This window comes from Harpia harpyja, chromosome 13 (assembly GCF_026419915.1).
Source record: "Harpia harpyja isolate bHarHar1 chromosome 13, bHarHar1 primary haplotype, whole genome shotgun sequence".
Lineage (NCBI taxonomy): Eukaryota > Metazoa > Chordata > Aves > Accipitriformes > Accipitridae > Harpia > Harpia harpyja.
Genome location: NC_068952.1, coordinates 33,811,439 through 33,832,342, shown reverse-complemented (window position 1 = coordinate 33,832,342; position 20,904 = coordinate 33,811,439). Strand labels below are relative to the sequence as shown.

General features: G+C 39.1%; 1 protein-coding gene across 3 annotated transcripts; it reads left to right on the top strand.

Annotated features, from left to right (window-relative positions):
• Window positions 1-1,373: 1,373 nt before the first annotated feature.
• Window positions 1,374-20,561, top strand: GGPS1 (geranylgeranyl diphosphate synthase 1). Of its 3 annotated transcripts, none has more exons than XM_052805644.1 (4): window positions 1,374-3,072; window positions 3,523-3,615; window positions 12,842-12,912; window positions 16,789-20,561. In XM_052805644.1, the coding sequence occupies exons 2-4, from the start codon at window positions 3,549-3,551 to the stop codon at window positions 17,548-17,550; spliced, it is 900 nt and encodes a 299-aa protein (XP_052661604.1). In that variant the 5' UTR covers window positions 1,374-3,072; window positions 3,523-3,548; the 3' UTR covers window positions 17,551-20,561. The 3 variants fall into 3 exon arrangements, with proteins under 3 accessions (XP_052661604.1, XP_052661602.1, XP_052661603.1); XM_052805642.1 differs by lacking the exon at window positions 1,374-3,072 and adding an exon at window positions 6,877-7,208 and having other exon boundaries at window positions 3,526-3,615; XM_052805643.1 differs by lacking the exons at window positions 1,374-3,072; window positions 3,523-3,615 and adding an exon at window positions 4,040-4,170.
• The last annotated feature ends 343 nt before the right edge of the window (window positions 20,562-20,904 follow it).

The following is a 20,904-nucleotide window of genomic DNA, read 5'->3' as shown; positions in this document are numbered from 1 at the left end:
TACACATTCACAACAGTTTCTGTGTATTCCTTCTGAAACAGACCTTCTCACTCCTACATCCCCCTATTTGGGGCTTTTTTTTTTTCACTGATTACAGTGAAATCAGTGTCTCAGTGCACTAAGTTCTGTGATGGAGCCGATTTAAGAACTTTCTGGATGGTTCCTGTTGCACTACAGCTCTCTTCCTTTGGTGGTTCTCTTTTATTTTCTGTGTAACTGTACTGTGATTGGAGTCACCGAGATGATGATGCTTTTTAAAATACCATCTGTATATTTAACCTGGACCATTTCAGTGATCATATTCCCCTAATTTGGAGGAGGGGAGAATATTCTGCAGAATGGGATGGAAGGGATGGGGTTAGAAGCTGTTTTATGAAGTTCCAAAATGAAGATTTTTCTTGATGTGTAACCTAGAATTAATATGACTTTCATCCACTCTAGGAAGCTCCTAGACACAGATCACGGCTTCAAGTATAGTATTAGAGTAGTTCTAACTTATGGAAGCCCATGTCACCACCTTATTCTAGTGTCTTGTGTGTTTTCAAAGAGACTGTTAGAGAGAAGGTTTGTTGCAGTCCAAAAGACAGTTCCGTGGGCTCTCTGTTGTGATTGCACAGCCTGTGCCAATAACGGCTATTCTGTATACTTAAGTGGGGATACTGAAAAATAACTGAAAAAACTTAGTCATGCATGAATTGAAATGCAGCAAGGCTGTGTACTGGTTTAAAAGGAAACTGGTTTTAAAGCCAAAATGGCCTTAACTGCTTTAATCCTTTGAATAAGTGTACATGTAATCAATTCTTGCACTTAGTAACAAAAGGCTTTGCATTCCCTTTCATTTATTGTTTAACTCCTGGCAATTTTACTTTTTATTAGGAAGTGCTGACTGAGATCTTGTCTCTAAATGTCCTTGCTGAGAAGACTTTCTGCAACAGTGTAACTTCCGTAGTAAATTGGTCACTCCCCTAGGCAGGAAACCCTTAATATCAAGCATTTTCCAAGTGTGTCAAATGCAATAACTTTGTGCAAAAAGCAGTAAGATTACAAGTCTCATCATGGTTTTCTTGCTTACAGGCCTTTATAAGGAACTTCATTTACATATTTTTTTAATCAAGTGTCCCTTTCTTTGTGTAAGTTTGGGGGAGGTTCTGCTCACTGTTCTTTTTTTGGCGGGTGTGTTAGACATGTAGCTGACTGATGAATAATCAGACTGTTTCTCTTTTCCTTAGCGGAGGTCACCTATCACTTCATTTAAAGGTAGCATAGCATTCTAGAAAAGTTTAACTGTAGTGATTTAAGCTAAGTTACCATCCACTCTTTGTCTGCTAGAGCTTTTTTGCCTCCCTTTTAATTAAAAAAAAAAAAATCTTGGCACTGGTGGGAGAAGTGCTTAATTTTCTGCTGATAAGCAGCATTTCAGGTGGACTCCTACTAATTTTGTGCCAGCAGATGCAAAAAAATTAGTTTGTTGCTGTGTAATACTAGTGAATTTCAAGTTAGTTGGGGATTTTCAATATTGTCTTGATGTCATACAGACAGGCAAGAAACCTCTGAATTCCCTGAGGAGAGAGGGAAAACTGTAATATTTACTTTTAAGCAGAAACTTTTACAGAGAAGCAATTCCAACCCTAACATCTCTTCCCAGCTCTGTTGCATAGCTAGGCACTTTCAATTCCAAACCATCTGTGTGGCTTTTGACAAATAATAGTCACAGGAGAGTTGTTAAGTTAATAGTGTGTCCTTATATCCATCTCTACCAGCTTCTTTCTGCTTAAAACATCTGGGGGTGGATTGTGATAATCTTTGATTTCACTTCCTCACTGAAGTCCTTTGAGACTTACCCTTGATTTGTAAGGGTACCGTTTGACAGCTGACTCTTAGTGGCAGTGCTTAAATCAGGTGTGGTGTTTAAAAGCAGTTCCTATCCCTTCAGTTATACCAACAAGCTGAAAACAAAATAGTCAAGGGTGTAAAATCTGATTTAGATTACCATGCAGCCTGACCGCTAGTTGTGCTGGCGTACCATGGGATAGGATGGAAAGGCTGTACTGCTTATTGTGGCATTACAGCTAAGAAACTATGCAAAGCTTTCCCAAAAGGTGCAGTCTTAGGAGCATTTTGTTGGCAACTGTGTTTGCTTGAATAGCCTTTCTTGCCCCTGAAGTGCTGATATGTTTGATTAACATATGCAGTGAAGCAAGTAAAGGAACGGATCCAAACCTAAGCTTGGACAATAATTATTAATGTGGATCAGTTCCCATGTTTGGACTGCTGCAAATGCTTATGGGTGTGGAGGGTGGGAATGGAAGTAGACAGGAACTGATTGAGCTATACTGAAAGGGAAAGGTCGTGAATGTTGAGGAATACCAGTTTGTCCAGGAAGCGTAAGAGGAAGCAGTGATCTTAATGCTGATGTTCTGAGCTTTTGATGGGAAAGTATTGCTGGATTATTTTAAGCAAGTGTGGAACATAGTTTATTCCACTCATGTTAACCACTCCCCTTAATGTTCCTACATTAAAAATGCATCAGTCCATACTTATAAATATCACTTTAAAATAGTTATTTTTGTGGATAATTTATGTAACTATTCAGTTGCTCCAGTGGCAAAAAATACATCCTTTCCAGGATGCTAGCTAAGTAGCTAAGAAATGATGCTGAAGCAGCATGAGACTTTATGCTACTGCTGCAGTTCCTGTCTTAAAATGACATTAGAAGAATTGTTTTGAGCTGCTGCATCTGCAGTGCAGCAAGTAAGGCTAGAGGTGAAAGGACAGAATATCTATGATAGAAAACAGTATGAAAAAAAAATGCAGATATAAATGACCAAAGGTATGTGAACTGAAACATAATCAATAGAAAATTGTTGAGCTGTGTAGGGAATGGATCCTAGAAGATTTATCATGAGAGGCTATGATGTATATAGTACATGGGAAAGTGTGTAGAGATGTCTGTATGCTTAAACAGAGGTAAGAAAATGGTATATTCCTGTTCTGCCTTCTAAAACAGGACTGAAGAATTCTATCAGAAGGCTGAAGCCAGTGTTCACCTTGTTTAGGTTGCCTTGGTATGAGGTATGTTTTATGCTCTTAGGCATCTCTACGGGGGAAAGCATTTAGGGAGGTCTAATCAGGTTAGTCATATGAGGTTTTATATGTGCCGAGTGTCTTCTCTAAAGACTTACAGTGAAGCTTCATTGTTGTGAATGCTAATGTTTTAAATACTTTATCGTCTAAGCCCTCTAATGCATATAAAAGAGCAAACAAAGTCTAGGAGTTGGTTTGAACTATTCATGAATAATTAAAAAAAACCCTGTATTTAGTACATATGCTTGTTTCTTTTCTAAATGACATCTGGAAAAGTTTATGTAGTAAAGGTAGTATTAACTGAAGGTGTCATGTTGAAAACTGGAATATTTGCACCTAACCTCAAAGTCAGCTGACTTTTCATTAATTGTATGCATCTATTTTTTTACTTCCCTAATTTTTCCATCTAAGTAGTGTTAATAACACTTTCTTTAACAGTGAACTACCTCTTATGAAATAAAGAAATGGATGGGATGGATGAAACATCTAAAAGAATCCTAGAGCCATACCAGTATTTACTTCAACTACCAGGCAAGTTTCTTTGTACTGTGTTGTTTTTAAATATCAAAATTGTTTTTATGGCAACTTTTGTCTCAGGAAGTATAAGCCAAGAAGTTTGTCTGTTCTTGATTTGTAGATTTAAGAGTAATTAAAAGTAACACTCTTCAATATTTGTTCTTTTCTTCTTCTTGTAGAACCACTCTTTTTGGTGAGATTGGTGCAATAGCTCTTTAGTCTGTTTGTGTTGCAGTGTAAATAGTATTTCAGTTACTCTGTTCTCCATTCAGAGTAGCTGACTTGCTACTTTTTAAAACTGATAAGGGCAAGTACTGAAGACTTGATCCCATTCTTAAACTCAGGGCTGACAATGTTTTGTTCTTTATCTGCTTGCTGTACAGGACTGAATGGGTTGTGGGGTTTTGGTTTTTTTTTTTAAATAGCCTGTTTCTTTTCTGTAATTTCTTCTCCCTGGTATGTGTAGAGCCAGGCATTCTTATGGCCAGGTTTGTCTGTCCCTGGATTGCTTCACTTGCCAGAGGATGAACCAGTCCTTGTGTGGTATCAGGTCACTAGCAACACATTCAGGTGAAGTTTTCAGTCTTGAACAGTACTTCTTTTAGGAGAATTCAGGAGGCAGTTTGATAGAGAACTACTGTATGGATATGCCTCTCAGAAGCCTCTTTGACTGAACAGTTAGATTGCTGTGGATTTTACTTGTATACCTGAAGTATAAGAAAAACCATACAAGCCATCAGAGTGACAATCTTTGTAAAAAATAGTGGTGGAACTACTTTGTCCTTGGGGCTATTGCATGATTGCCTTCTGTCCAGCTTATACTGCATACTGGTATAGTTAAGGAAGATAAAAAATATGGAAAATAATTCTGACAAATTTTATCTGACTGGGGTAGGAGACCTTCTGTCTAGACAAGTAGCATAATGAATCACAGGCACAGTACTAAGTGGCTTTTGCACATCTGCAACAAGATCTGTATATCAGCAGGGTGGGTCCTAATTCATTACACTTGTGTGTAACTTCATTATTTATCTCTACAAATATCCAGGATTGTCTTGTCTACATTAGTGATTTCATTTGACTTGGCAGTTAGTGCTACTTGAATTGAAAAATAAGAAAAGGAAAGAATTTCAGTAACATACCTTTTGAATGCCAGAAAGCTCGTTTTCTATTTCCTCACAGTATATTCCATTTGGGTATGTTGAACTGGGTGGTGGTTTTGATAGAGAACTACCCTGAGAGTGAGTCTATGACATTCCAGAGAGCTTTCTGAGAGCTAGTCCTGAAGAAATTTACTTTCCTCCAACACCACCTTTAAGTGTACTTTTTGTTTGGTTAGATTATCTCATATAACCAAGGTATATTGTAACACCTCTGCATTTTTAGCTGCTAAATATTTTTTAAGCTATTGTAGATACCAGCAAAAAAACCCCTCAGCTTCCTAGTAGAAAATATACAACAGGCAAAAAGTGCCAAAAAGAGCTTCCATAGGCAGAAGTGCTTGACTAATAGCTCTTCGGTTAGCTTTCACTTTAAATGATGTATCTAGAATATATGCTTAACCTTTTCACCTTGACTCCTGTGGTTAAATTACTATACTTTGTGAGTTCAACCCTGATCACTCTATACTGATGGCTTATATAATGTTATACTTACTGACAGTGCAAGCATTTTATATCCTGTACTGCTAAAGTATCATAAATCTGATTGTCCACTCTAACATGTTGATCTCTTCTTAATTTAGTTTACATTTTGGAGAAGGTGAGAGACAAGATATGCTTCTCTCTATGCAGAAACAGTGATGTGATTCAAAAGGGAAGACTTCTCTTAAACTAGGCAGGTAAAAGTGGTGTACCTGTGGAAGGCTTCACTCAGGTGAAGCAGTGAGGCTTCACAATCATATAGCTGGATGTTTACTGTTTTTGAAACACTGGCTTTGCCCAAAGTCAGCTATGCCAAGTACAGATCAGTAGGAGCCGGTTACTTGTGTAAACCTCGGAATTGGTATGAGCACCAATGCTTGATGAGGGGGAAAAATTGGGCAGATGCTAGCTGTTCATAATTAGGGTGGAGCCCAAATGAGATGCCTGAGCTAATCTAGCAAGCTCTTGCTGAAAGAGGCAGTTTCATCCCATCTTCTTTATGCTTCTGGCAGTATTCTCCAGCTTCTTAACTTGCGCCAGTTCTCAGCTTGTAGACCAAATGATTAGGTAGTATCAATCACCTAACCTGTTAAAAACTTGCCTGGTTAATCTTCTCTCATCTTGTTAGTGAGCTGGCACATGAGTGGGGGACAAGGAGCTGTTTCTGTGTTGGATCAGCTTGAGCTCTGAGGGGCTTTTGCAGAAAGCTTGGCTGAGTGTCAAGTATGTACACTTATGGCCCTGCAATAGTCCAGTTGCTTATCTTTTAAGACTAGTTAGGAAACAAACTCTCCAAATGGTTTCGTAACCTATGAGAACTTGAATGAATTTAGATACATATCAAACTTTGTTTACCTAAAAAGGGATTGTGTAACACTATTAAGGTTGTTTGGGGAAAAAAAAAATGGTCCCTGATAATGTTGTCTGTAGTGTAAGAACACAAATTCTTATAACTCTTAAGGATTAATCCCTCAATACAAGAAATTGATTACTCTGCTTCCCATTAATGAAATAGGACTTTCAATGGTAACAGTTTGGGGATGATACTTGAACTAAGCTTGTCTATTTCTTTGACTTCAACAGCACTAGGATAGAGAAGCTACTGCACTTAAGGCTTTTTTACTATGTTGCCATTTTAACTGCTAGTATGGTAATTAATGTGTATTGCTTCACTAGCAGAATTTAGTGCTTAGGAGAACATACATTCTGAAACAGTAACTTTTCTTGTAAAAACTCATTGCAGTAGAACATTGCCATACTAGCTTATAGTGATGTTGTACTTGAGTCTAGTATTCTGTCCTTTAGTCTCATAAACACAGTGCAATAAACAGGATTAACTTTTACAAATTCCAATGTGTTTTGTCTCAAAAATGGCCTGATTCACACATATGATGAATCTTTTATCTCTGAGTGGCTGAGTTAACAGCAGTAGCTGTTTTTGCAGCACTGAGGAGTATATGGAGTTTCAGTTGCAGTAAAACTGGTATGGTCAACAGCTTGCTATTGAAAGGGGTAGATTCTGATCCCATTCATGACTGTGCATCTTCCCTTTCACTTCCCTATGGTCTTGGCTGCAGTCTTTCCTGGGCTTGTTCAGCAAGCTAAACAATCAAGACTGGCTTTTGTTTTTCAGCTTTGTCTGCTGGGTTGTTGAACTTGACCAGCTTGGAGTTAAGCACCACAGGGCATGAACCTTACCACTGGCACAACTACACTTGGCACATCAGAGGCCTCAAGCCAAGTTCCTGAGGGAGGCTGCAGCTCTCCAGGTTCTGAGCTGCAGGGCTGCCTGGGGGCACCCACTGGGCCAGAAGAAAGTGATGTCCCTGCCCCTAAAAGGTGTGGAGTGGTGGAAAATGTGTGTCACCAAGCAAAGGAGCCATGGAAGGGGGTCAGCAGGCTGCACAGCATCAGAAATAACAAAAAGAGGAAGACCCTGCAGGTTGAAGAGCTTGAAACCTCCAGGTATATTGAAGGAGGGGCAGGAACAGTCTGTGCATATCAAGTTGGGAAATGGATATGCTCACAGTGGTGAAGGCTGGGAGCTGATGGCTTCTGGCACCAGGAGAAAGATTCCTGTTCCTCAGGCAGATATGCAATTGCCAAATAGGTTCAGTGCACTGGAAGAAGACATGGCTGGAAGCTCTGTCTACAGCCAAGCATCAGACCAGCACCTGGTGGCAGCAAGTGATAGTAGTGGGGACACTGACTCCTGCAGGGGACAGAGGCCTCCATCTGAGCTTCTGTTCTGGGGAGCTTTGCTGCTTCTGGGTAGCTCTGATCAGGGATGTTATGGAAGGACTGCCAAGGTGTGTTTCACCCTCAGTCTACTTAACCCTGCAGCTCTTCCACTTGAGCACTAATGGATATAGCAAGGGGATGCCTGGAGCTAATTAAGCATGACTGTGGCTTTTGGAATGAGGGCCAAGGGCACAGGAAGCCAGGTGGCTTTTCTTGATGAAGCTCAATGCCCTTCCCCTTACCATCAAGAACAACAGAGAGATTCTGCCTGTCAACAACTAGTTAGTTGCACAGCTGATACTGATAGAGATTTGGGTTTTATGACCATGGCATTCCCTTTGTAGATCAAGGACTACCAGGAGATAGCATCCCCCTACCCAAGTCAGGGCAAAAGTGTCCCTGCCAACAGGCTGAGCAACCTGGTGAGAAAGGACTTAAACTAGAAATTACAATAGAGGGGAATGCCTATACACAATAAGGTAAGGAGATGGTAAACTTGCAAACAAAGGACAAGAGACACCTTGTAATCAACAGAGCAGAGCTAAAGGCAACCCATCCCAGGTGTATGCACTCAAACAAGGAATTATGAACAGGACAACATGATGGGGGAAGCTCTCACTTTTTCTGGAAAATCTGCAGGATTGGGTGCCTCTCTGAAGTGCCCCTGCACAAATGCATACAACATGGGGCACAAATGGGAGGAGTTTGTCGGCATGCAGTTGCAGGGCTGCAGTTTTATTGGGGTATCTGATGTGGGATAGCCTGCACAGCTGGAGTGCTGCCATGGATGGATGTGGACTGCCTGGGATAAGGCAGTCTGGGATAGCAAGGAGTGGGAGTTGCCTTTTATGTGAAAGAGCAGCTGAACTGCATGGAGCTCTGCCTTCAGTCAGATAAGCCTGTTGAGAGTTTACGGGTTAAGATTAGAGGGCAGATCAATAAGGTGACACTATAGTGGGTCTTTGCTACAGACAACCTGAGCAGGAAGAAGTAGATGAGGCTTTCAGACAACTGGAAGCTGCCTCATATTTACAGGCCCTGGTACTCATGAGAGACCTCAGCTACCTCAGTATCTGGTAGAAGAAGCAACACAGCAGGGCAGAGGCAATCTGGGAGGTTTCTGGAATGCATTGGTGACCACTTGCTAACACAGATGATCAAGGAGCTGATGAAAGAAGGCATTATGCTGGACCTCACACTTAGAAACAAGGAAGAATTGTCTAGGACACGAAGACTGGGAGCAACCTTGGCTGTAGTGGCGTTAGGATGGTGGCATTCAGGATCCTGAGAAGAAGGAACAAGGCAAAAATCAGGATCACAACCCTGGACTAGTTAACCCGATTTGGAACAGGAGACTTAAGCCAGACAATTCTACAGTGACAATAATCCATCACAAGTGGCTACCCAGGTTTAAAAGTGTCTATGCCTGCTCTCTTTGCTTGTCTTCCTGCAGTTCACTTTTGCTGGCTGTAGTGTTCTTATAGCTGTGTGGGGAGATCTGCTTGGGGAATTTATCCATTTAGCCCTCATCATCAGAGGACAGAGCTAAATATGAAAGTATACAATATAGCTGAGGTAGTATAGTAGCTTCCTTCTTCCAGAAGGGCAATGCCCCCTTCCTCTGGCTTTCAGTATCTGCTGCTTACCCTGTACTAACTCTGGCAGATCCATTTCATAAGCTGACTCAGTACATAAAGCTGGCAGAAAGCTAACCTAGCAACAAGCAGACAGTTTTCTGCTGGGGTAATGAGTTGAATTAGCTTAGTGAGGCTCTAATGAGGGCTAGGTTAATAGTCCCTTTGCTCTTTCCCATGCTGTTCTCGCCCTTCTATGTACCCTCACTGTAAGTGGGGTGCTGCCCTAAGGGCATAATTTGTTGTCACTTTAATGCAGCAAGAGTGAAGAAATACTGATCAGTAGCCTGTCCAGAGCTGGAGGTCTGTGGGTTTGGGGTCTGTACCCTGCCACAAGACAATTGTGTATAGAGAGAGGAAGTCAGGCTGAGGGTTTTTTTCTTTTTTTTTTTTTTTTAGAGAAAGATCTCATCTGTCTAAAGAGGTGGGAGGGATTGTCCTCAGTACAACATCTTTAATCTAACGATCTTTGTTTCAAGGATAAGGGGGTTACATTCTTATCTGTAGAAGAAATTTCATCAGAGTGAATCTGTTATGTTTTGAATATTTTCTCACCCTTTCCACCCAACATTACTAAGGAGAAAAGCTTTCCATAGTTGCTGTTTGATTTGGCTAATATTGGGGTTTTAAGCAGATTAAACCAAAAGCATTTAGCATAACTTTGATAAAACCTTGGTGCAGCAATGTTTATTATTATAGCTCTATATAGTAGGTAGAGCTTCTAATTTTGGAAGTTAGACTTCTGTATTCTTCAGTTTTACAATAGCCTGCTTAGAATAATTAACAGAGCGGTGACATGTGACAGTGAAGAAACTGAATAATTCTGCCAGTGCTAAGTTCTACTCCTTTTAATTTTGTCCTAGTGTCCCTGGATTGTTGTCTTGTCTAGTTTGGGGAGAGGAGAGGTGTGGCAAGGAATAGAGGCTTCTGCATATAGGCTTTTGAGACCAGTATTAGAGAGCTTTGGTCTTTTGCCATCATAGCATGGCTGTAGGCATAAAACATGCATACAGAAAATTGCTGTAATATCACATAGACTGGGTATGATTGACTTCAGAACAAGATAAAACAGCATTTATATAGCAATAATGTTCCTTTAAAGGGGCTCACACAAGCAAATCTGCACCTATAAAAGGAAAGATGAATGCTTCGCTCTACAGATAGTAGTTTTTTGTTGAATAGCCAGTGTCTAGACAGCCCTGCTAGTCAAGGTGGACAAGTCTAACAATTCAAATGCAGTCTGTACTAAGGAACTGAAGTGCCTAAATCCACTGTGCATGTTAATAATCCATTTAGAGTGTGTGCTAGTAGTTATGTTCCTCATGATAAAATAACACTTGTTGCTGAACATCCAGCATTCCATAAGCATGTTTTCTAGGAAACACATTCAGAAAAACAGAATTAGCTGCCTAATGTGAAAAAGTAGGTGTTGTCTATATGAATGTAATTTAGAAGTGAAGAAACAGCTGTAGATAAGGTACACTTCCTTAATGTGATATTTATCTCTGAGTAGTTTTCTTTATGGAGGTACTGAAATATTTGTTAATACTGAACTGGCAAGCCATACAGTTTGGCAGATGTTTTTAACAGTAATTCTCAATATTTTTGAGCAATCTTTTCTCTTCAGTTAACTCATGCAATTATTTTAAAGTAAAATATTGAACCTCTGATGCAGGGCATTTTGACCGGTGGTCACAGGTGTGTAGTGAGTTGGATCAGGGAACCAATCTGGCCAAAATCTGATCTAACTACATGGGGAAGAAGGGGGGGAAGGCTGAGTGTTTGAAGTGTTTCAAATCCTTAGTAACTGCAGGAGATGTTGTCAGAAGCAGGTCTAACTTGAATTAGTGGTGGTGCTTAGTTAATGTAAGAGGCTTTTAAACTCTTGGGCACTACTCTAACTTTATATTTAAATTTGAGCTCTGGCTACCTGTGTTAAAATAGTGAACTTCTAAGTCAGTGAATTACTGATTTAAATAAACAGATTTAAAACAAACAAACAAAATTTAGAATCAGCTATGTACTTTCCTGAAAGGGAGCAAACCTGATATGGGGAGCTTAAAATATCTGTTCTGCTGTTTGAGAGACAAAATAATCTTTCCCTCCTGCAGAAAGTTGTCAGTGTTTAAAACTGAGCATAGAAAACAAAAATGGAGAACACAAGCCAATGATAGTGTATGGCCAGGTAACAGTGCCTGTATCACAGGATAGAGCCGAAGGACAAAGCTGGGGGGGGGAAGCATCTTTTCATTAGTCTCTTCTAATGAAAACCAAAAGATGGTGGTGATGGGAAGCAGTGGAAATCTTTGAGAACTGAGACAAAAATTGAAGCCTTCTGAGCGAGGGAGGAAGGTTATCACCGTTCCCACAGAGCCTGAATCACAAAGCTATTGCTTACCTGTTGGTGACTTAATTAGAAGAAGAAAAAATCCTCAGTCCAGTTTCTCCAGGGTATATCACTGCAAGTGAACCTACCCATTTTTATTATTCTGTTCTGTATGTGCTGTTCACAGAGCAATAGAGAAGCCTTAGGGAGAGATTCAAATGTTCAAATTTCTTCAGTGCTATGGGCAAGATGGCATTATCAATATGAGGACTAATACTGCAGAATCATTAAGTTATGTCTCGGTAGATCTTGAGATGAGTAATATGGAACCCACTGTCTAAGTTGCACTGCTTTGAAGTTTATTTAAAACTCTTTCCAAAGGCCTTGTTGATGTGAGCTACATATGCAGAGCTGTTTGTCTAAACCCGTCTTGCAGTAATTCAAAGATCTTATGCATAGCTGAGCTTCTCAAAGTTCAGAGCAGCATTGTCTCAGTGTGGGTATGGGGTGACTTTATTTCATATTGATCATCAGTAGACACTGAATAAATATTTGTACATGACTCCTAGCAATTTATTAAAGAAAGCTGGCATCAATAATTTATAGGCACATAGGTTAACTTCTAGTAAAATTAACTCGGTCATGTAAAGTGTGTCTGGATTGAATAGTAATGCTTGTTTTAACACTAAAGTTGGACTTTTGATCTTGTCTTTCCTTCCTGTGAAACGGTGACTGCTTGGCTCCACCAAACTAGATTTAGCCAAAGCAGAACAAATCCTATTATTTGTAGGTAGACTTCTTGGGTATAAGATAAATGTCTGAATTCTTGGAAAGTTCTATCCTGTTCAGAATGTTCTGTTTAGATTTTTTAGAGTTATTTAGTAAGTATATCAAATGTCACTTTCCTGTTTTACAAATTGTCAGTAGCAAGTGAAGAGTACTACAGAAGAGAGACCTAAAAATGGAGAGAAATAAATATTCAACAAATATCTGTATCTTCAACTAATAATGAATCATAATTGAAACTTCCTAATCTGTTACATACACAAAATCAACATGCCTGGCAAACTAGGGCTTACTTTCGGAAGTAGTAAGCTGATCTGTACAGGTTACCAATCTACTCAGGATCACTTACTAATTAAACTGCCAAAACTAAATACAGTAATCTGTAAATGTGTGCTTTGCATATTACTGTGAAATGTTTAAAACTGAAGCTGCTGATAACTGATGCTTATACAATGAGGAAACAAGCTACACACTGTGATATATTTTGCACTTTCTGGTGATCACACTGATCAGTTTACTGGTCTCAAATCAGCTATAGTTAAGACAAACTGTTGTCACTAATAATGAACCTTATGTGATTTTTATAAATGCCTGTAATATTTTTATTGTAGGTAAGCAAGTGAGAACCAAACTGTCACAGGCCTTTAATCACTGGCTGAATGTTCCAGAAGATAAAATACAGGTACTGGCTAATTATTTTTAAAGGGCTGTTATCTTTCTTCCAAGACTACCGATAAGAGATGATTCTCTTACGTAGCATAAATGATCAGAAATCTTTAATGCACTAGTTTCTGAATATATTAAAGTAAACTTTTAGGAAAACAACTTTAGTGCAAAGCTTTGACTGTGATGTAACACTGAAGAAATTACTTCCATGACTTATGTAGAACAGTTACTTCTTTCCAAGTGTGCTCAACCTTTTAAGTTGTAGATAAGCAGCTACTTAACTCAGTTATTAACACTGAGTTTTCAATGACTTATGAAAGAAGCTAGACAGTTACTTTGTAAACTACACAAATATAGGGGTTGAAAATACAATCTTCTGATTTTGATACAAGAATATCAAAGACAGCAATTAAATCAATTTTATAAACCACTTCTTGTTCTGGGCCTAAAACTGTGGGCTTCTTATCATACACTCTGGAGTCCCTACTCTAGGGAGTTTAATGAGAAGCATTAAATTAGGAATTCTCCTTCCCTTTTGCTTTTCTGTTGGATGAATCTGTGCAAGATGTGTGGCTGTGTATTTAAACACTGGATTGTCAAATGAAAAATTATCCTCTTGGTTAGACTACAGTTTTGCTAAACTGCATATAGAGAGTGCAAAAGATTCTCTGTGTCCAAGACAATGTAAGGAATTAAAATAACTAATTATGGTTTTTGACACTTACACAGCTAGTTAATTTCATTAATTGTTGGCAGAAGTACCTTTTAGAGTTCGTGAAGGAGTCTTCTTTAGGGTGGCTTAAGAGTGACACTTCATAGATGTCAAGGAGCAAAATGGTTTTAAGTGATTTAATGAAGGAAGAGGCTGCATTCATCATCTAGTAACTCTTCTTTTCTATTTTCCAACCTGTCTATGTAACTTTTTAGACTTATTCTGGCTTCCAGCTAGACACATCTTACCCTTTGTGCTCAGCTACATATCCAAATAATATACAGGTTGCTATATAATACATTTTGTATGCATGGGTTTAGTCCAATATCATAGATCAGAATTCAAAGTGGAAGAAGCCTCTGGAAGTTATCTAGGATAGCCCCCTGCTTAAAGCAGGGCTTGCTCTATAGCTACTTTAGGCTTCTGGTGGCCTTGCTGAGTTTTGAAGACCTGAGGATGTAGATTCTGCAGCCTCTCAGGGCCTGTCTTCCTGTGCTGAACCCCTGCCATGATAACAAAATCTTCCATTCTGTCCAACTGGGATTTCTTATGCTGCAGTCTGACTGTTGCCCTTTTGCTGAGCACCTGTGACAGTACAGGTCCGTCTTCTCTCATGTTCTATGGTAAACTAAAGCTGCAGTGCTTCTGAACAGAAGTTACTAGTTCTACATGTCACTTTTAAACTGATAATCATGTAACCATTATGGAAAACTTAGACTGCTTGTTTTGGTTATCTTTATGAAGAAAATGGATGCTTTAATGTTTCCTTTACCACTTAAGCTGTTTGTGATAGAACTTAATATTTTTATTCTTTGGGTCATTTGAGTACAAACCCAAGACCCTGTCATCTTTTAATCTGCATCCTGACACAATTGTTACTGCTTTTGTGCATACTTGTACTAATTTTAATAACTTAAGATTGTTGAAGTCTGGAGGACCACCTCTAGTCATCTTTTTGACATCTCATAATCTTCTTAAGATGTCCCAGGTGTCTAGCAGCCTGATTCCCTCCAGCTATTTGTATTTCTTCTATTAAAAATCTAAATTCTGGCACTCATTACAGGACATTTTTCTACTTTAGATAATTTGTCTACATGTAGTTCATTTAGGTGATACAGTTGAGGCTACTCTTCCTTGGTAGTTGATTTTGCTATTGGCTGCCACCATTTCACTTTTCCCCAGCCAAGTGGTCTCTTTTTTTTTCTCCACTTACTGTATCTCTAGTACCCATCTGACACTGCACTGAGACACTTCAGCTTGTTGAATTAGAGAACACTGGGTTTTTCAGATGAACTTTCTTCTAAGGCGGCACTGAAATGGCCTAGTACAAGGCCAAGCAAATTTTAAAGCTATTGCAGGTAAGGAGGTAGAAATGTATGTGTGGGAGTGATAGTGCAGCAGCTACTGATTAGATAGGCTTGGGTTCTAAGAAAGCATAACACTCTGTACTGGTTCTTCAGCTTTCATTATGAAGAGCAGCCTTTTCATTTCCTCACCTACTTCCTGATGTCTTCTAAAATAACCTTTTTCTGCTGTCTGAACTTTTTCGCTCCTTACTTTCAACTTTGAAGCATTTTTGACACTGTCTTTCCTTAAGTTCACAAGAAAACTTAATTCAAACACACAAAGTCATGAAGCACTGTTTCAATTAAACCTTAAATGTCTAGAAGCTGCAAAAGGTCATGAAACTGACAGTGATATGAAATAGGTTAGCAAGAGAAATGCTAGAATAAGCTTATCCAAGGAATTCACAGAATACAGGGGAACTTTCCTGTTAGTACTGAGAATGAGAAGGACATAATGGACTAAAAGAATATTCAGACAAATAGGTATGCAAAGTTGCTTTCAGTAAGTACTCCATCTTCTGATTTAAAGTCAATGGGCAACAACATATCCTTACAGGTCAAAGTAGGGCTCACTTCTAACTGGTAGAGGAGTCATTAGTTCTTCTTAAGTCATTCTTGCAGTCATATCTTGGACAAAGCTGGGGTTTGGATTTTAATCTTTGGGACAGTGGTCACTGAACACTAGGTGGCTTGCTGCTCAAGAAAATGCTTGCAGCAAAGTCCCTCTTACTTTTTCCTACAGCACCTACCAAATAGGACCATACTAGGTACTTGCCACTATTTAATTTAGTATTTTTTTAGAAGCAGTTGTTTTCATGAATGTTGACTGAGTGCAGTGTTTGTAGCTAGCAAGTGTAATTGGTTCATTAGCTTTAAAATCATATCTTAATCAGATGTGTTTTGCAGTGAGTTTAAGCATGTAAAACTGCATACTGTATACATTTATTTCCATTTAAGCAGGTGCTGAATATACCTGCTCCTTGCATAACAGCTGTGCAATAAAAACAGTATATAGTGTTAAAACTCTCTAATTCTTGTTGAATTGTCCCACTTTGGAATTGTTAAGGTTCAGTTTTAGTCAAATGTAGTCAGCTACAAGCTTGATGTTCTGAACAGTTTGTGTACCTCAGATGGTGTATGATATTGGTCTACCTAGTAGTAACAAGTGTGCAGGAAGCTTCCCAAAAGAAGTTGTAGCTGTTGCCTTTCTGCCAGGAATTTTCCAAATGATGTTTCAGAAAGAATAGTATGTCCTTTAAGAGCTCAGTACTGAAAATAACTATACAAAGTGTGGGGAAAGAAAGATGAACTCTCTCCACTTATCAAAACAAGGTCTACAAGACAAATGGGTTTGAGTATGACAACTCATTAATGACAAATGTGTGTAATGTGTTAAATACCTGACACTCTTAAGAACTGACTTTGGGAGACCTCAGGTTAGTGAATCTGAACTTGAAAAGCAACACAATGTTGTGACTTTTCCTCTATTCATGTTTCTAATAACAGTTACTGCATGACTCCTAGACAATGGCGTATTTTAGAACTGTAGCAACAGTTAAGAGGAGCACACAAGTAGAAGCACTTCAGGGAGTAAGTCCACTTTGAATCTGAAAACAGTACACAAAAGGCAGACCACATGATCCAGGACTTAGAGCAAACTGGGTGATTAAGAGAATCATAAATCTGTATTAATGGTAAAAGCAAGTGGTCTAAAGGGGAGCCTCAGTATAGAGAATACAATTCTTTAAAACCTTATCCATTTTAGATAAGGTCTTGCAAAACTGGAGGTTAAATTACAGTGGGAGAGTTAATAATTTTTTTCTTCTTGTAATAGGTTATCATTGAAGTGACAGAGATGTTGCACAATGCAAGCCTACTTGTGGATGATATTGAAGATAACTCAAAGCTACGACGGGGCTTTCCAGTGGCACACAGTATCTATGGAATTCCATCTGTAATCAACTGTGCTAATTATGTGTATTTCCTTGGCTTAGAGAAGGTTTTAACCCTTGATCATCCAGATGCTGTTAAAGTTTTTACCCGTCAACTTCTGGAACTCCATAAAGGTCAAGGCTTGGATATTTACTGGAGGGATACTTACACCTGTCCTACAGAAGCTGAATATAAAGCTATGGTACTGCAAAAGACAGGTGGTCTCTTTGGATTAGCTGTAGGCCTCATGCAGCTGTTCTCAAATTATAAAAAAGACTTAAAGCCACTTCTTAACACACTTGGCCTCTTCTTCCAAATAAGAGATGACTATGCCAACTTGCACTCCAAAGAATATAGTGAAAACAAGAGTTTTTGTGAAGACTTAACTGAGGGCAAGTTCTCATTCCCAACCATTCACGCGATTTGGTCGAGACCTGAAAGTACTCAGGTGCAAAACATTTTACGTCAAAGGACAGAGAACATAGATATAAAAAAATACTGTGTACATTACCTTGAAAATGTGGGTTCCTTTGAGTACACTCGGAATACATTGAAAGAGCTTGAATCTGAAGCCTATAAACAAATTGAATCACTTGGGGGAAACCCTGAACTTGTAGCACTAGTTGAACAGCTGAGCAAAATGTTCAAAGAACCTGAAAATTAAAAAGTTAACTCCTGGGGGTGGATTAAAACCCTTTTTAAGATAGGAAAATAACCAGACTGTGAGAGGTGTGATAATCAGTCTTGCTTAAAACTTTTTTTTTGTAGCCATGTTACAGAAATCACTGTTAAAAACAATTTGTCACTGAGTATTGAAATATATGCACTATTATCTATACAGTCTTAACTGTAACTGCTTACAGATAGATGTCTTTGTTGAAGCAGATATACCAGAACCGCAACAAGCATTGAATCTAAATGTGATCATCTTTACAAAATCATCAGCATTATTTCAGGCCTAAAACTCTCATATCTTTAACCAGGCTACTCTAGGTTTCTGGCTGAAATTCTGTGTTAAATGAAATCAGATTGACCTGAGTGTATTGTGCATTTTCAGACAATGCTCTAGTAAACCAAAATGTACAATGTTAAATAACAAAAGATGCTTGCACGTAAAACTGTTGTGTGATATTTCTAAGTTAGACTTGTGAAGATCAGATGGATCAGCTTCCTAAGTTCTAAAGTGAAAATCCTATCCAGCTGCTGGGGATATTTTCAGGGGAATGCAAATCATGAAAAATAGTATTTTATATGCAAATAAGACTAATGTTTAGTCTGAATTGTAGCTTTATAAAGATTTCTGAGTACCTTGGAGAAAAGATTCCATGACATCAGCAAAGCATAAATTTGCTGCTGATTCCAGCTCTGCAGTGAATAATTTTGACTGCCTGGTTTTAGATTTTTAAACTGTCGAATATTTTGTAGCCAGGGACCTAAAATCTATGCATTAGAGCTCCTACATGTGTCTGTAAATAGCAACATAGTAAGCTGCTACTAGAAATGGAATGGGATCCACACCAGGTAACTTCAGGACACAATAATTGGTGCAGGTCTCTTTAATCTCTGCTTATAATTGAGAGGGGCTTCTCCAGGAGTTGGTTCATAATTTGTTCTGCATTCCTGTTCTGAATTGCTGTCTGGAGGCATGTTATAGGTCTCTCCAAAGAGACAAGTTCTGTCATTTTTTGCTAAAACAAAGTACAGCATCTTGTTCTACAAGCTATAATACCACTTCAGTTTTGTTAATTGCTTAAAGAGTGCTTTAAAATTATGTACACAGACATACTGAAATAGAACTGGAACTGAGAGTAAGATTGAGGGAGGGCTGATAAGTGACAAAACCCTCTGCTCATCTATGTAGAAATATGTATATAAAGGTGAACAAAACATAAGCAGAGATGTTTTTCTTCTTGGCTGGGATGGCTTTAATTAGGTTCAGTTCCCTTAGTCTTCAGAGCCACTTAAAGCTTTGCTTTAGTGTGGGGAGCTAGTGGTTTGAATCAAAGGTAGGACTGGTGCTATCAGCGGTGGTGTTAGCTCAAGCACAGTCTTAAAAGAAATGGCCAGAGATACTTGGCTTCTGACAGATAAAGGATAGTTTTATGCAGGTGTTCATTTACTGTACCTGGAAAGCAGGGAGAGTCATGGTGTCAACCCACTGCAGACAAACACTAACTGAAGAAGGTTGCTCTAGTGTCTTCCCTGGGCAGTTAAGATTCTTCTGAAAGTGATCAAGCATGAAAAAACTCAGGATGACTGCTTTCAGTCAGAGACATTATGTAGTTATAGATGATAGCCCATCCCTTTTATCTGCATGCTGAGGAGGAATCTTTGTCTGATCTGTGATTAGGCACAGAATAACAGCTTTCTCACTGAATGGACCTGGTTGCTGGGACTGAATAGCTTAAAGTTGGTGAAAGGTGTCTTTAATGTTAATGACAGTGAGTTGTAATTCCTTTTTCATAACTTGTGGTGCTTAGTAGTAAGCCTGTAAATCTGTAATGGTTTATGAGAAAATACTATCAGCAGCAAAGTACAACATTTATTTTGTGCTGTGTCTTGGGAGTTTCAAAGCACTGTTGCAGCTGATGTTGAATGGGGGAGAGCACTGGAAAAACTATTGTCAGGAGAATCTCCTAGTCTTACTGTAAAAGATACCCTTGTGCCTATTAGGATATAGTAACTGACATATACAATGCAAAGTGTACTTAGTGCCATTTCTTGTCTGCTCAGTTGCTGGATGTAAACAGTGTTGTGTAATCAAACTTTCCCTAATGAGGTAGCTTTTCTTATTTTTGCGTAAAACTTTTCTACCATCGGAGTCTTCTGCTATGTCATCACTTCTTTGGTTCATTCTGGCAACTCACCCCAGTACTTTTTCTAATACCATATTTTGTAGAATGTGCCTGCATTAACTTAGGAGTAAGTACCTTGGAAGTTTTCCAGCTGCAGGCCTTTTAAACCACAAATGGGTAAGAAGGGAAAAAAGCTGGACCAGCAAGAAACCATACAGCTCTTACTCTTCTGCCTTCAAGGCTTTTGATACCAATATTCAAAGCATAACCTGAAGGTATATCTTAAAAGGCCCAGAAGCAGGGTATCATTGCTCTTCACTTTGGTTAGGATGAACTGAGGCCTCTGAGGGTTTTTCTTGATGTATTCAGGAACTGGAAGAGGCTGGGATCTTTCCCCTTCATCTGTTAAGCAGGTAGAACATCTTTAAGTATTAAGCATCAGCAGTGATGATGCTCCGTAGTCAAGGTAGACTTTATATGTGGTGCCATAAGATGAGACTGTGCATCCTCATCAATATTCTCCAATATTCACTCTGGTACAAGCTCCTGGTGTTAAGACATGTTAGGAAAATAACTTCCTTAAAGCAGCATGAGAGTTCTTGTGGCTGCAGAATTAGTTTAGTTGTGTAAGTGCTGCTCTCTCTTGCTATGGCTCCCACAACACAGGGAGTAGGGTTTTTTCCTGATCTTCACAAGAGATGCATTGCTGTGGAATGCAAATCTGAGTTGCAAGTGGAAATGCCCGTGGGGAAACAAAGGGTATGCTGGTTTCAATGTCAGTCCCTTTGAGCCAGAACTGTTCCCTTTATTATCTTCCTACAGTTGCCAACAAGTTCTACTTTGATCAGGTTACCAGTGCATATAAAGAGAAATGCAAATACTTGGCAGTCTCCAGCATTTCTCTCTACCTCAATCGGTTTTCTGATTGTGTGCTTGCTTGGATGTAAGTGAATGCTGGATGTAAATGAATGCTGTCACCTGTCTCTGAGTGGCCAGCCATTAGATGAGGCATCTGTCTCTGCTTCTTCAAAGGCTGATGTTATCCCTATCAGCTATAGTGAAAACTGCATCATTTCAGGACCTTCTTGAGGAGACAGCTTGTCTACCACCTCTCCCTTTGAGCTCAGGCTGTTCAGGTACCTAATAAGAGCAACTTTGTATGTATTGGCCAGTTGTTGATACAAACAGCCTAAAAATGTTAATGGCACTGGGAAAGTACCTGT